Source organism: Brachyistius frenatus, unplaced genomic scaffold, assembly GCF_029030835.1.
Source record: "Brachyistius frenatus isolate BFR_SWC_R1_liver_20210118 unplaced genomic scaffold, ASM2903083v1 Contig_22, whole genome shotgun sequence".
Classification (NCBI taxonomy): Eukaryota; Metazoa; Chordata; class Actinopteri; family Embiotocidae; genus Brachyistius; species Brachyistius frenatus.
The window spans coordinates 5,476,744-5,493,470 of NW_027210621.1; the positions used below are offsets into that span (position 1 = coordinate 5,476,744).

A 16,727-nucleotide genomic window follows, 5' to 3' on the forward strand; every position below is an offset into this window, starting at 1 on the left:
TGTTGGATGATAACAAACCTATTAAATTTGATTTATACAGCACCCAATACCAACATAAGTCACAGCAAGACATTTAACACGACAAGCTGCTTCGAACAAGGAAGGAAAAACTCCCTTTTAACAGGAACAAAACCTTTCTAGACTTATTGAGACATAGATTTGCATTATGACCTTTGACCTTTTGAAAGACCCGCTGTTTAATTCAATTATTTAATCTGCAGTAGAACTGAAGGAGATAGAATATTTTATGAAATCATTGTGTGATGCACAATTATTTATTTCCATATTTCAAATTAAATTCAGTTCTTCAAATGACTGAATAGACATCACAGTGTCTGCTGACACTGACAAAAAAAATTATGAAACTTAAATTAAAAGAATGAAAATTAAAAGGGAGACGGACAATGAAAAAAAAATAGAAGAAGGAAAGAAATAACTGGAGGGAAAGCTTAAATAGAAGCTCATTTTTAACGACATGAAAAGTAAAACAGTTGAAGGACAACATATTTTTCTACCGAGTAATGAAGAAACAACCAAAAGCATCTTATCTAACCTTCTCAGATAAAGACAGAAAACAAGACTTACCCTTGGCCCAACATCCCCTTGGTCACCCTAGGAGGAAAACAGGAAAATAACAATTGTCAGCCATTATTAGCACTGCAGATCCACCCAGGATCACTCATTCAACAGATACTGTAGTGATGCTGTGACAGACAGGTTTAAAAATGACTATTTGTGTCTGGGAAGGAAGCGACTCAAAGGTCATCTGTTCCTAAAGCAGCTCAGGATGTTGACCTTCACTGTACAAATGATTTGATAGGCTTCAAATAGAATCATCTGACAGGATGAGATCGATGGGGAAAGAGTGGGGGCGCACGAGCGGAGGACTGTCGGTTCCCTGATGAGGAGTTCATGTTCTCATCATAGAGCTACAAGCATGATTACACGAAGGGAGCCAATTTTCCAAACCTCGGCATCAGCCGTCAGACGAAGCCACCGCTAATCAGACCGGCTCCTGTTCTGACAGATGCTGTTTATTGCAGTTGTGTTGTTATTGTGGTTCAGCTTATCTGGACAATTTTCGCTTGAGTGCAAAAATGTGTACACGCACACACACAGTTACCCATCAGTGCGGACACAAATGAGCACATGACACGCCCTCCTCTGCCAGCTCTTGCAGCTCTTACGGTCACTAACATCTTAGGCTGGGCAGAGGTTCACAGAGCGGGAAAAACATCTGGCTATCATCGGGCTTTGCGGAAGGCCTGTAAACCTGCTTAGTGCCTTGACGTGAGAATGTGCGGAGACACATGAGCTCCTACATAACTACATGTAATCTATGGCTCGTTTGATGGACGTACAGTGAAAACGTGAACGTGGGAGGGCGACGTGTGTATAAGTGTACTCACACTTGTGTCTACTTGAAGGCTTTAAATTAATGTGAGAAATCCCTCCATACAGCACATTGACTTGTATAATGGCAGCTGTTGAAAACCACAGTGAAGCATACCTTTTCTCCCTTGGGTCCGGCCGGTCCCTGTAGGAGGGAGGAGATAATCTGAGTCAGTTGGTCAAGATAAATCAGTTATCATATGAGCAACATACATCATAGTGCATCTGCAACTGACTTTGAGCAGGGAGTATTCAATCAAACAGTAAGGCAAGCCAGTAATATCACTTAATGCAGTCATGCCATAGAGACTGCTCAATCTAAAGTCCCTTTTGTCTGAGCATATTTCATTTATGGAAGACCATATGAACTTTAAGATTTCTCTTTGAGAGATAAAAACTGTTTTGCTAAGAGATAAAACTGTAAGAGCAACATTTTCTTTGTTCCTGCACTAGTCGCTCTGTCAAAGGAAAGCTCTTTAGATGTTTGAGATGTGGAGTGTTGTAAACACTAACTAAAAACATCTCAAACATCGCACAGGGACAGTCCCTGTTTGTGTCTGAGAGTTTTATGAACACCAGGCCCACAGATGAGCTAATCCCTGCCAGTTTGCCCGCTTGGTGCCCTGGTTCATCTGCCTGTCTGCCCGTCTCCATCTGTCCACCGCTGACAAGTGGCACAGGGACGCCAAATGCGGCGGCACCACAAACCGCGAACTGACTGTGAAGGACAGACAGACGAAGAGGATGTGGAAACCTGCCTAGAACCGTCTCTGATCTCAGCCACAGTCTCTCTAAAAGTGACAGATTTGACCTCTCACAGCCTGGTCATCATTTATGTTAAAGTCATGTTTCTACTCTGTCCGTTTTCCCACTTGTCCTATGCTGTATTTCATATACTCCTTCCCTCTGGCTGCTTGTTTTCAGTCCTGTGTCCCTAAATCTGCCACGGTATCTACCTTGAAGTCTCCCGCTCTAATACGTGCTGCCTTTCACTGTCTTCGCTGTCTGGCAGTCTGTCTGGACAGGAGCTCTAATTGTGTTCAGGAGAACAACGCTGAAGGATAAGCAGTTAATGTGAGTGGCCACATGATGACATGCAGCAGCTTATCTCCTGCACCGCTCACTGATCCACTGATCCAGAAGACAAGATGAAGGGGCTGGTAGGTTTAACTCAAGTGAATGCACACCAGTGATGTCTTTATTTTGACACGTTTTAGTTTTTTCTTTACTGTATTGATGTGAATTTCATTTTATAAATCTACAGCCAATTCAAACTCCCTCAAACCAACCAAACGTTATATTAGAATACTAAATATGTCACGGATGTTAAGAGGTGAGTTAGTTTTCCTGGTGAGATGATTTCTACATCAGGTTTAATTTCAGTTGTAGTGTTATGTGCAGGATTTTTAAAAGGGGAAACCCATTTGCCACAAAATGTTTTCGTGAGTACTACAATTCATTCAGTAAAAAAACATTTATATATTTAGCCTGCACATAAAAAGACAGCTTGATGGTTCATTACAGACCTTTTAAACAGACGTTTGACAAACTAAAATCTGAGGTCCACTCACAAATCAATCATATTGTGCTACAACATTTTCATCCCTACGTCCCTTGAGTTCGTAGGCGACTCTGGCCACGAGGTCTGCGTCACACCTGTTGTGATTTTACAGCAGACCCTCGGTGATGGGGAGAGTCCTATTAAAGGGCAGACACAGCTTGAGGTCTCCCCCAGCAGGAAGCAACAGTTAAATGGTGTTTGCAGAGGAACTGTTCAAACAGCTCTCATAATGCTGTGAGGGGTTTACATTTCAGCAGATGACTCGTCCCTCTCTCGGGCTGAAGGAGGGGCAGCGGGTCCTATAATGGCTTTTTAAAGAGCCTCTGTTGAAGGTTATAAACTCTATTCTCTCTCTTGCTTTTCCCACTGGTGTGTAACCAATTTGCTCTGCTTGATCCGTTTCCACGCTACACCTGGGTGTGCCTGGGACTGTAACGGGGTTTGAGGGGAGGGTTGATGGATGGGAGTGCAAAGGGGATTTCAGCCCTCGGTTCAGTTGAGCCATGACTCCCCTGCGGCCGTGAGCCTGGGGATGACTTAAGAGCTGGAACAAGAAATGAGATGGCTACCGTAGGTTTTATACTCACTCGCTATACGTTCCTAAGGAACAGTAAAAGTGATTGATGAGGTATAACAAATCATCACCTGTCTTACAGGCCAAAATGCCCACCTGGATTCACAGTTAGAAAGATCTTTGAAGAGGAATTTCTTCAGTGTAATATATACGTATTGTTATAAAACCAAATCAAGACAGGCAGGTGTGTCGTGGTGTACCTGGCTTCCTTTGAGACCTGGTAAACCCTGAGAGGAGAAAAACAAAGTGAAAATAAAACTGTTAGATAGATAGATATTTTATTAATCCCTCAAAGGGAAATTTTTTACACTACAGCAGCATTTACAGGTACAGGGCAAAGAAATACAAATGACAAATGGTCATTTCGAGAATATTTTACAAATCAGACTACAAGGATACTCACTGGTTTACCATCCATGCCAAGTGGACCCTGTTGGAAGGCAGATAAAGAGAAATTATGAAAAACTTTTGAGGGTCATGTTGACAGAACCAGTGCAGGAACAGTTGAACATATTGGGAACATTGTCCGAGAGCATCGATACCACTCTCATGATTATAGCTATATGATATCGGGAAGGGAGCTAGAGTCAGGAGGTGGTTAGCTTAGCATAGCCAATGACTATGCTTGACAAAGAAATAGCCCAGCACTACACAACCCTACATATAACCATAATCTATCATCTTTATATATCAGTTTTTATAAAGTTTTGATTAGTGAGCTTTGCAGATGCTATTTTTTTTTTTTATCTCTCTTTCCCCATTTCCAGTCTGTATTCTCGCTAAGCTGACATTCTCATATTTCTAGCTTCATATTTGACATAGAGACATGAGAGTAGTGTCAATCTTTTTATCTAACTCTCAGCAAGAAAGGAAATGAGCCCATTCCCAAAAGTGTGAAACTTCTCTTTTAATGGCCAGCTTCAAAAACATCTACTGAGTCTGCTGCAAATGAGGAATCTCATTGAGAACACAGTTTTAAATCCATTGACGAGACAATGTTCTCCCCCTAAAATATCCTAAACCAGCTGTTACTTATTCATAATGTTTCAGTCTTGTCTCCATAAATAGATTTGGAAAGTCGAGCATTTAGAGTGTGGACAGTGAAAAGCAGGCTTGTAAACAAGAGAAGAGTGAAAAAGTAAGAGAAGAAAGTTTTTTTTTTTTTTTTTTTTTTTTATAAATAAATGTGTATGTATATCCTGCCCCATATGTGTGTTTGTGTGTTATGTTAACAAGGCTAATATATTACATTAAGGTCTTGCCAAGTCGTTGTAGTTTATAATTATTTAGGATTTAGAATGCAACATTATGGGCTGTGGGTAGATTTGTTCCAGCTGGATTAATCTGCCACACAACCGCACATCTATTATGTGAGTGTGTGTGTGTGTGTGTGTGTGTGTGTGTGTGTGTGTGTGTGTGTGTGTGTGTGTGTGTGTGTGTGTGTGTGTTTGACATGATGAGATAATCCAACAGTCCCTATTCAACCTCGCTCAAGTGCTGAAATTGCAGTTGGAGTGTCCACTTTGTTTAGCTCAATAAAAACAGATGAGCAGTCGCTGAACCTCCTCTGCGAAGAAACACTCAGTTCAAAGACCCAAACCTTCAGATCCTTACTTCAACATAAAGGAAGAGTTAGCTCTCGGATCAAACTTTCCAAAAACACTTACATGTGATGTATGTGGTAAAGGCTAGTGTTGACTTCCTCCTTAACGACCATACTCAATGTTAAGCTAACAGTTTTTACAGCATCCCTCGAGTCCTGGGTTGCTCAACCCGTCACAGTCCTGCTGGCTTTCCAGACTGGAAACTGTCATTAAAAGTCATTGTCTCTGGCCTTGAATGGCTTGCACAAATTTTGCCCTTTCTCTTTATCTCCTGCTTTATCAGCCCTGTGGGTGCTATCGGGCCCGAGGTGAAAATAGTGAAAATCTCCCAGTGTCATCGCCGATGGCTTTGATGGATGGACACATGAGGGAAGATGAGGAAAGGAAGAGGGAAGTGTGTGTGTGTGTGTGTGTGTGTGTGTGTGTGTGTGTGTGTGGGGGGGGTGATATGTGTTGCTCTCATTACTTGTTATTGTGATAATTTGCTGCTCTGCTTCAGTTTCATAATGGGCCGGCGTGGCTACAAACTCTTGTCAAAAACATTTGTGGTCCGTTATAAGAAGCACAGTGAAAAGACTTTGAGGCTTCCTTCGTCTTTTTGATCAGGGGACCCTTGTGAAATCAGCAGTAGGTGGGTGACAATTGGGTGGAACGAATGACTGGGAGCAGTTGGACTTCAATAATGTCACTATGACTGTCTAAAGCTGAGACGTTGTGATCCTTTTTTATTTCTTTCACTGGATGCAACATACAGCAGAGGACAGATTTGTAGTTTTAGCACTCTATTAAATGCAGCCAGCTGTATTTATCACGTCACACATGAGTGGGATAATTTGAATGAGCCTACAATTTTCCTTGCTTTCCGGGTCCATATCTCTGGATCTATATGTACTATATATATATATATGTGTGTGTGTGTGTGTGTATGTGTGCGTCTGGTGATGTCTCTGCATCTGGGAGTGTTTATCAGCGCCCGGCTCTTCAAGGCTCGTCGGGATGAGTAGACGAGGTGCACATTGCGAGGTCATCGGCTGCCGCAAGAGTCTGAACCGGAGCGAGAAGAGACTGATTTACTGCCACTAACAAGCCACACAGAGGCCTGTGAACTCTGGGCACAACTACCGTTCTTTTCCTTTCTGAGGATATGATTGCAAAATGTATATTCTCAAAAATAAAACGGACATCTGACATAAGGAAGAAGTATATAGTGTAAAACTACTTACTGGTATCCAATATTGAGTGACGAAAGGTGCAAAATTACTGTAGCTACCTGGAGTCATGTCTCAACCAATGACGGAGAGCCCCAGGAAGCTCCTCTGATGATAAGATACTTTGAAATATACTTATACTAGCTTAAAACAGCAACAGAGGTGAAAAACAAGGGCAAAATGGTATAGATGGGGTTATAGAAATAACAATACATGAAACACAAGCCAGGGGATTTGGATTTTGATGTGTTGCCATCAATACAATTTCTGTTTATTTTTTGTATAGCTGTTCTGTACCTACAAGGTACACATCTACAGTACAACAGTCTGCGAGGCATAAAGAAGAGCTGGAATTCAATCATAAATAGAACAAGCTGAACTAAAAAAAAAAAATCCCAAGAGGGGCTGTGGTTTGGAGGGTTGGGGTAAAGGGCTGCTGCTAAAATCTCTTCATCTCATACCACAAAAAATGGATCAGGCTGAAGAATAAAGGGAAGGAGGGAGGACTGGGAAAAACTAAAGAGATTAATTTTAAGAAAAGTGAGAAAACAGGCCTGAAATTACCACCGAAACCCAAAGTAAATGTGGGAGAAAATGAAATAATACCCTTTTATTTGAGTGTGGTTCTTTGTGTGTATTTCTAGTCTGCATCCTGTTCTGCAGCATCCTTCAGCACAAGTTTGGACACACATTCCCACCACTTATATGGCTTTTGAACACATTTCTGGAAAATAACTTGGCCTGCAGGAGGGCCCGTGTTTGTGTTCGTGAATGTGTGAATGTGCACGTTGGCTCGTGCATGAGTGTCTGTTTGCATGTGCGTGTCTCTCAGGGCCAATGAAAAAGGGGCGAGGGGTGTCTTTACTGTCTTTATTGCCCTCCCTATGGTGCAGACTGGTAATTATCCAGCAGGGTGTAATTGTTGAGGATGCTGCATGAAACGCTGGTGTCTGCACATCAGAGCAGACGTCTCAACACACTTCAGGCTCAATGAACTTCATTTTGTGATGTCAAAATGAAGGAAGATGGGAAGAGAACTGTTGTATCTGGCATCCTCATCATCTTTTCCTCTCAAACCCTTCTTTGACAATCTTTCTGTGCAGAATTTGTGACACATGACTTGTATTTCTTAAAGGACAGTGGCTTCAAGCAGAAACAAAGAGCACACTAAAGCATACCAGAGAGCAGTGCGTTTGGGACAGAAAATTACTGACATGTTGTTGGGGGACTGTCTGGCTTTAATCTTTGCTCAGCAGCCTGGAAGGCAGAACAATGGAGGCCTCGGACTGTTTCTGCTGAGTGAGGTCCGCTGTCTGTCACACACTGGCACTCTCGTATAAACACGCTCGTGGCTGGGCCCGCTGGTGACTGCGCACATGAATAAGAGTGTGTGTGTGTGTGTGTGTGTGTGTGAGTGTGTGTTTACCCCTCTGCACTGGTCTGTCAGTCTGTCTGACTGATTGATTGTTTGACAGCGGGAAGGCTCTTTTCTGAAACTCCACTATGGCTGTGATTTATGAGTGGAGGAAGTGACAGGGTTACATAAGGAGAGAAAACATACATCAGCACGCACGCACACGCGCACACACACACACACACACACACACACACACACACACACACACACACACACACACACACACACACACACACACACACACACACACACACACACACACACACACACACACACACACACACTTACTTAACACAGTGTTATGCTTGACATACACACAAACCACATTTCATTAACAGTGTTTATCGTGTTACTGACGAGTCACTGGAAGTGAACTACTGCATGCATTATTCTGATGAGCTCAACATCTGTATGCCACCTGAATGAAGCACAGCTCATGCACACTCACACACCATCAAACATGCACATCGCTTATATGACTACTGATCAGTGGTGGAAGAAAGACTCAGATGTTTTACTTACTAAATAAAAATTGGAACATTTCACTATAGAACTACTTGGTTTTGCATACTATTCATGTATATTACTAGATATCCAGAATAGTGAAGTATCAATAGTAACAGTGCTCATTGATGCAGAGTACACTTCAGTGTAATATATATCAATATCATGCATTAATGTGTACATCAATTTAATGGTGCAGGTGGGCAGGGTGGAGCTAATTGTAGTTACTTAAAATTAATTAAGGGATAAATAAAGTTTGGTCAGACTGCTGGCTGCTGCGGGTTAAAAGCTTGATTAAAAGCTTGGTTAAAATGCAACTGGCATTGCATTTGATTCAGAGAGACATAACAGGGGTGAGAGAGGACAGGAAAAAAAAAAGGTGCAGGAAAACGATCTGGCTGTTTGTTTTAACAATGGAAAAAAAAAAAAAGAAGAAGTTTAGTTGGCACAAGTCTCTGGCACAACACAGTCAGCACCGCAGCGCTCTCCGGTAACTGACTTTACTCATTTGTGTTGATTTATGCTGCGCTCTTCATATGAACAGTGCATGTGGATGAAGTTATTGGTGTGAAAGCATATCAAACACTCTGTCTCACACACACACACACACACACACACACACACACACACACACACACACACACACACACACACACACACACACACACACACACACACACACACACACACACACACACACACACACACACACACACACACACACACACACATGGACCTCTGACCACTTCCACAGTTCTGGTCTTTGTTGCAGAGATGTCCGTACACCATAGGTGGTTGGATGGAATCCACACACATCTGCACATATGGACACAGATACACAAACACCGCTACCCAAAAGGAAGAACGGCCCGATTAAACTCCAGAGCTTGAAACTTGATCATCTCTGCTGCTTTTAAATGAAATGCTGTCCATGTTAACTTCCAGTATGATTAATCTGCTGTTGTTTCACTGTAACTTCATACACAGGAAGCTGCCTCTTACAGTTTACAAAAGGAGCTCCTCCAGTTGTTGTTTCATCTACGTAGTGCTGTGAGGATTGATTTTATTGTGCTAACAAGACGGGGAAGGATGAACCAGATTATGAAGCTTTGAAGCAAAACATGACATCATTTAATTAATATGTTTGACAGCATGAAATGACATTCAAATGTGCCAAAACTCTAATAAATACAATGACAGAGATGAACGCAGTCAGGTAAACAAATGTGCACACACTTATTTGTGCGCTCGCTCCACCTGTGTGTAATTAGCAGCAGGCATTTCCCGTCAGCAGGGCCGTGCGGTGCCAGGCAGACTGCATGGGAACCTGCCTGGGAGAGAGCAGCAGCCCCCAAAGTTCACCGACATGTAAGACGACATGCGTAACGAAGCAACCAGACAGGATGTCCAGGAACATGATGTCGGGTGACTACTGCAGGTCACCGTGGCAACCAGACAGTGGTGTCACCGTGACTCATGAAAGGTTGTACACTACACTCACAATGTACATGCAAATAGCCTGTGAACTACACCACTGTGCATAGATGCAGGTCTCATGAATCCGGATGCTCATACAGCATCAGCTCCTGAATCATGAGGATGTTGTATCCTTATTCGACAATGAGAATTTGATAAACACAACCAAAACTGACTTCATCTAATTAGTTGTGGAGAAACGTGATGGTCTAACCGACCACTAGGGACCGCTACATCTTTGGATAACACAAGAACTGGCTTTTTGTTTAGTGAAAAAGGTGGAGATCATTAACCTGTTTTCTCTTGAGCAAGTGTGGATGTACACAGTTTTTTTTTTTTTATTTTTTAAAGAGTAATAGAGCTCATTGAAGAGGCCATGACTGATGCCACGTGGATGAATATTTCACATGTTCATTGGTATGGTTTACAATCTTGTGGTTTATGTTTACTTATGGTATATTGACATGATTGCTGATTTGTGTCTACTGCTGCTTATGTTTACTCATTTTCACATGCACTCCACACATTTAGAATTTTACTATTCTCCGCTGTGAGTCAGTAGGTTTTAATGTTTCTAATTGCCAACGGGTGATAAAAGAGGCCATCTCATTTTACCAAACTGAGGGATCTGTGTCTGTTTGTGTTTAACTGCAAGTGTCTTTGTATTTGAGTCACTTCTCAGTCATGGGGCAGGATACATCATCACTGGTGAATAAGTGTTGAAAATTGCAGGAGGAATAAGGAGAGGAAACAGGCGATAATTAGAGTAAAGACAATTTAAGAGAAGAAAAGAGACAGAAAATCTCTACTAAAGCAGAGACATGATTGGGTGAATCGAAGAGTGACAGGATAAATAAAAATCTAATTTACCGGGTATCCATCCCGTCCAGCTTTGCCCTGGTGAGGTTAGACATTGAAGCATGAAGCACTGAGACAAGTTTGAACAGAAACCAACAGCTGCACACAACACACTGGATTTACATGAACTCACAGGACCTGGTACCTTTAATACTAACAGCAGACAAGCAGTTAATGATGTCAAGGATCATGGTTGAGATTTTACTGATTCGTGCAAAAGCTTTAGTTGTTGAATGAGCTAAGCTACTTTATGTGCAGTCTGTGTTAGTGTTTGGAATTAAGTAACGACGTCGTCATATGTTTACACCACAATGTTTGCCTGTATCTGACAATTTTACCATCTGTTTATGTACATATTTTTAAAAACAACCTCCATGAACACAATTACAAATCCTTATTTCAGTAGTTTTCATTCTACAAGTATATCGTTCTCCCCTAATATACCTGCCTGAGACAAATGGTACCAACAGATTGCTATTTTGTGGAGGAGCAGGTGTCTCTATTACTGCACCTTCCCATCAATTTATGGGATGTAGGCTGTAGGATTTTGGGTGCGTTCAGGTTTCATGCACACTTAGTGAAAACCAGATGCACGGACAGTTTTCTCCAATCAAACCATTTCCCTGGATTTAAAAAAAAAAAAACGTCAGCTGGACACGCTGCTCTGTTCTGATGTTTCTGGAAAATGTTATAGTGCATTTAAAAGCATTTCTGCTTCTGCATAACCGATCAGTGCCACATGGGACCGACCAAATAAATAAATTAATAAATAAATGAGGAAATTGATCACTCTTCTGACACGGGTCAGAACATTTCAAAACCTGACGGCGGCAGTGTTTTTATATAAATATATTTGTCTGTTAAGGTGTCAGCAGGAGCTACAGTCCGACAGAGGAGAACAACTCGCTGCTAGTCACCACTCCCTGACCATCACCATGACACACACACACACACACACACACACACACACACACACACACACACACACACACACACACACACACACACACACACACACACACACACACACACACACACACACACACACACACACACACACACACACAGGTGGTCCATTTATTGGCATATTCTGTGGATGCACACGTGTTGAGTGAGTCTGCGAAAGTTTGTGTGTCTCTGTGTTCATGTTTTACTGCTGTGTGAGAAAAGATTATTTCTGTCTCGACTTGCAGTTTGTCCAACAGCGTACAGTGAGGGATGATACACAGTGTGTGTGTGTGTGTGTGTAAGTGTGTGTGTGTGTGTTTGCATTATTTAATATCAAAACCTCAGTTAGTTCATTTCAATACTACCTGGATGAGATGAAATTATACTTACAGGAGGCCCTGCAACAGAAAAAGAGAAATAAGACATTAGAAAATATAAATCTCCATTGACACATGGAGTGCAGCATGTGCGAGTTACAGGAACTTTTGGTTTGTACAGCAATCAAATCCTCTGAACAGTGGTACGCAACAGAAAAACAGCACATGCAATGTGGTTCATTATATGATGACTGTAATTAACCAACTGAATATGGTACAGAACAAGCTCATTAGAGCTGCTGCCAGTGCAGCTTGTGGTGAACCCATTATGATAAACAGACTTCTGGATCATGGGTCATGTTTTGCATTATTATATGAAGTCATGTCAAGTCTTTGTTTCTTAAGGAGATACGGGTGTATTAGAAGGAGGACAAACACGGAGTGAAAAGGTCGGGGTGTGCTGGCAAACTGTTTGTCTCTTTAAAGTATAAAAAAGACGTCTCTGAGATTTCTCTGAGGCAGTCTTTCAGATGTGATTAAAATGCTCTGATGTTGAGCCTCAGCAGCAAATTGTACATTCTGCTTTTCATACTGGGCCTAACCAAAAACAACAGTAATGATCAAAGAGCTCCTCTCGGTCTTAGTGGTCTTGGTCTTAATGGAATATTCTTATGAAAAAAACTTAACTTGAAAGTGCAAGGCAGAGTGCGCTAATAAACCACATAAACCCCCCACAGTGAATATATAATTTCTGTCATTAAAATATTTTATATCCGTGATTGCTTTAAATCTATCTGATCTAAATTCAAAACCCATCATGATTTATGTGATTGTTAACACAATTAAAGTGTATGGCTCAATTTGGAGTCCTTCCATCTCTATAGACCACAACTCATCAGCATGGATGAAACATCTACATAAACTCAGCGAGATTGAAAGCAGATCCCATATCAAGGAAAGTGTGATATCTGTGTTGTTTTGTTACAATTTAAACACAGAAAAAGGAGGAGCTTGAAGGAGCCTTTAGACTGGCTGTTTGATTCAATGGAAAGGTGAACTTTGTGATAAGTGGTGCAGGAGGTGAAAATGGATGTATGAGGGGTGGGAGAGTTAAGAGAAGAAGAAGAGGAGGGAGGTGTTGGTGTTTATGAGCCATTAAGACCAAGTCAATCAAGTGTAGCTGTGTCTAGACGCCAGACAGTTAGATAAACAAATTCACCGGCCAGAGAGCCAAACAGTGAGACAAGTTATAACCGCTGAAACTGAGACAGGTATGTGTGTGTGTTTGTAAAATAATGAGAAAGAAAGAAGCAAGCAGAAGAAAAAAAGAAACGCAAGTAAAAACTAAAACAAAAAAATGGACAATGGAGGCAGGAGACAAGGCGACACTGAGAGCTGATTTTAAGATGCCTAACTAATCCGTCTGGCCTTTTTCCTGTTATTAAGGTTTCTGTTTTTCTTCTCCGCTCTCATTTGTTTACCAGAGAGAACAGCGAAAACTTCTTCTGGTCTTGTAAAACAAAGTAATCAGCTAGGGGATGGCACAACAGCCACCTACCCACGCACTGATGGTCAGGCAGCAATGTGTCAATGAATAACTACGAAATAGGAAACACAACCTAAACAGAACCACGACCGCTCTTTCAAATACAGAGCATCCTGTGTCAAATCTGTAGCGGCGAGCCTTCTTGTAATGATTATCCTCCTGCGAAACACCAAGCAGGTGGAAGTACAACCGTGGTGAAAAACAAAGTAATTTAGGTGACCTTGTTATTGCCTGAAGAAGTCACAGAACTCAGAGTGATTTCCGTAATGATTCAGACATAGTTGGAGAGTAAACAGAATATTGAGAAAGTCTGGTGATATTTTAGATTTTTCTTGTCAATAACCAGCCCCGGAGTGTTGCTGTGAATGCTCACTGGTGCACCGAATCTGCAGCTGAAAATAGTCCCCATCAAAGACACAATTATAACTTCTGTTTGAGTCATGATTGTTAAAAACAAGTGTCCAGATGTTTTATTGAATTACTGAGTCTTTGTGATTAAGATTTACATCTTGAGGAGAAACACTGGGAGAAATAAGGCATTGGATCAACTTAAAAGAATTAAAATATTTCTTTTGTTAATTTATATTGAATCCAATCTAAAAAAAAAAAAAAAAAAGATGAAAAAAACTTTAATTTAAATGCTCAAACTAATAATCTTCAGTTATTGGAGCTGGGAAAAAAACACAGCATTGTTGAAGCTGAGAGCTGCTGGATATGTCAGAAAGAGAGGGACTGAAACACTGCTGAGGGGTGTACAACGGAGCAAGTTCAACATACTCAGGGTCTCTTTGCCTGAGCTCGCTCAACAAAGCGGAAACTCGCCGTCAGGTCAGAGATAATCGCTACTACGACGGTGGTTCTCGACTTCCTGTTAACTCAGGCTTTCTGCTTTCGGCTCTGAGCTCGTTCACATTAAAGAGGTGTTTGCAGTTTCTGACCAATCACAAACAGACAAGTGTACAGACAGCAGAACGACATATTTTAAAAACGAGGGGTAAACTATAATTTAAAAAAAACTATAACAAAGTTAAACACATAATCCACACTGAAAGCAGCACATCTGCAGCTGCTAAACGATGGAAGGATGTGGAAAAAAAAAAAATCGCCAACTATGTGAATGTGTAGCCAAAGTTGAAAGGCTTATAATATCACCTTACCATAATGTGCACAGGAAGATCTGAGTAATTACATGTGCATATTTAATTACATTAATTTATTATTAGATGTATTCTCATCAGGTTTATGGACGTTTTAGTTTTATCATTTCACCTGCAGCCCCGGAGGTGTCGAACAGACAGGAGCAAATAAGAAAGAAATATAAAATCATAATTCAAAGCGAGAGGTAGGTTTACTGTCAGATCTTATAAGTACAAGTGCAACGCTTTAGTGCATCAATCAGTTCTTGTTGTAGGATGATATCAGTAAAAAAAACACAATGGAATTAATCTATACCTCATATAAAAATCACAGAGGAAAGACACAGAGGTTTGTTGGTCTCTGAACACTGCCCACCTCAGAGGACTGTCTCCCTCCTCAGAGGACTTTTTCACTCCACAGAAGACTGTCTCACTCCACAGATGACTGTCTCCCTCCTCAGAGGATTGTCTCACTCCACAGAAGACTGTCTCACTCCACGCTTTAGTCTCAACATACCTCGCTAACCCACTAATCTCGCTTCGTAGTACAACCCTCTGGTGTTCACTTTGTTGACAGAACAACAAGTAAATAATATCTGCATCCTCATTTGCTTAAAAAAGGGCAAAAGGTTTAGCCAGGTTAAAAAAAAAAAAATTGGCACAACAGCATCTGAAAAGTTAGCTGTGCTAACTCATTACTAAACATTTCAAATAAAAAAAAACTGTGATGTTTTGAAAAGGTAGGATGACTTCAGAAACAATCTGGGTTTGCTAATTAGAGCAATAAAGCTTTCTGGTCAGCTTCCACTTAGTCACCATGTTCAGAAGGGCGGATCCAATCTTTAAATATCTACAACGGTGAATCACAACCAGACTGGAAATTTTCCCATCTGACACACATCCTGCAGGTTTTGATAAAATCGTCTAATATCGTCGCGCCACAATTTGGCGGAGCATTTCAGATCAGGATGACTCAAACTTGTAGAACGTCCACTCTATCTGTTGTGACGGCCTTTTTGTGAAACAAGAGTTACGTCTTTGCACAATTTTGTCCTCGATGAGTGTTTTGTGGTCTGGATGGGGAGAAAAAGCAGCACCATAATGGTGGGTAGTGATATTGGCAGGGGAGACTCTCATTAGGCTCGTACTACAGCAGCTGCTACCGCTCAGCGAGAACAGCCGACATCTGGGCAAAGTTAGTGCAACCACATGGCCAAAGTTAGCACGATGTCGGCGCTCATGAGGAGGGACGTAGAGGAGGGCAAACTGCAGCCCATCATCCAGCGGCCTGACTCTGGGATCACTGCCTTCACCAGCCCTTGGATTAAATTTATCCAATCACCCAGCAAAAAGAGGAAGAGTGTGAGACAGAGATGAAGAAAGAGTGTGTCTTCCAGGAAAAGAGGAGAAATAAACAATGACAGCAACACTTACCAGGTTCCCCTCGTCTTCCCATCCTTCCACGTTTCCCTGGAGGCCCTGTGGAAACACAGACAGAGCCATAAATTGACCACATCAGCACTGCAAGGATGAATAGAGAACAACTGAGCATCTCCTGCTGTTTCACTGCTGGAGGTCATGTGTTGCCTGGCGTTCAGTTTGTGTGAGCTGGCACGGTTTTAAAATGTCATATTCAGGAACAAAAACAAAATGACAAAAAAAAAAAAAGAGACTGTATGATTATATTTAATTCTGAACCGACTTTCACACATGTTTAAAACCGACTTTCCCTTCTCTCTGGCTGAATATCATCGTCATTACTGTTTGGGCCTCATCCATCCACTTTCCCTTTGACCCTGCAGTGATGCAGCTGCTACCACCACCTTTCTGGTAAAAGGATTTCTGCTATTGATGGAGAAGTCTGGTTTGAAAAATGGCCAGAGCAGAACCACGAGAGGGTAAGTGGCCGGTAGAAGGTTCGACCTCTCTGCTCAGACCTCATTCTGCTACAAGACTGTGAATCATTTCGACACTGCCACTGATTTGCGTCAGTGTCTCCCTGGTAGTTTTACACAGGAACTGTTTCATAAGATAGTGCACTTGAAAACATTGGGAAAAAAAACCCACAGCTTTCTGATCGGGCACACAAAAATCCTCTAAACTTGCCTTTAGCTTCATAACTGTAGTCTTGTCAAAGTTGTCTCTAGTAGAAGCGAAATAAAGAATGACTGCACTGAACAGAATAT

At 41.6% G+C, this 16,727-nt stretch overlaps 1 protein-coding gene across 1 annotated transcript in view; it reads right to left on the reverse strand.

Moving 5' to 3' along the window:
• LOC138620138 (collagen alpha-1(XXIII) chain-like) overlaps positions 1 to 16,727 on the reverse strand; it is a 130,642-nt gene that overhangs the window by 23,208 nt on the left and 90,707 nt on the right. Inside the window, exons 3-9 of the mRNA XM_069697108.1 lie at positions 15,976 to 16,020; positions 11,933 to 11,940; positions 10,607 to 10,633; positions 3,931 to 3,957; positions 3,728 to 3,754; positions 1,511 to 1,537; positions 586 to 612 (exon numbers count right to left, since the gene is read on the reverse strand). Of these exons, the coding sequence (XP_069553209.1) occupies positions 586 to 612; positions 1,511 to 1,537; positions 3,728 to 3,754; positions 3,931 to 3,957; positions 10,607 to 10,633; positions 11,933 to 11,940; positions 15,976 to 16,020 (188 nt within the window). The remainder of the gene's footprint in view (positions 1 to 585; positions 613 to 1,510; positions 1,538 to 3,727; positions 3,755 to 3,930; positions 3,958 to 10,606; positions 10,634 to 11,932; positions 11,941 to 15,975; positions 16,021 to 16,727) is intronic.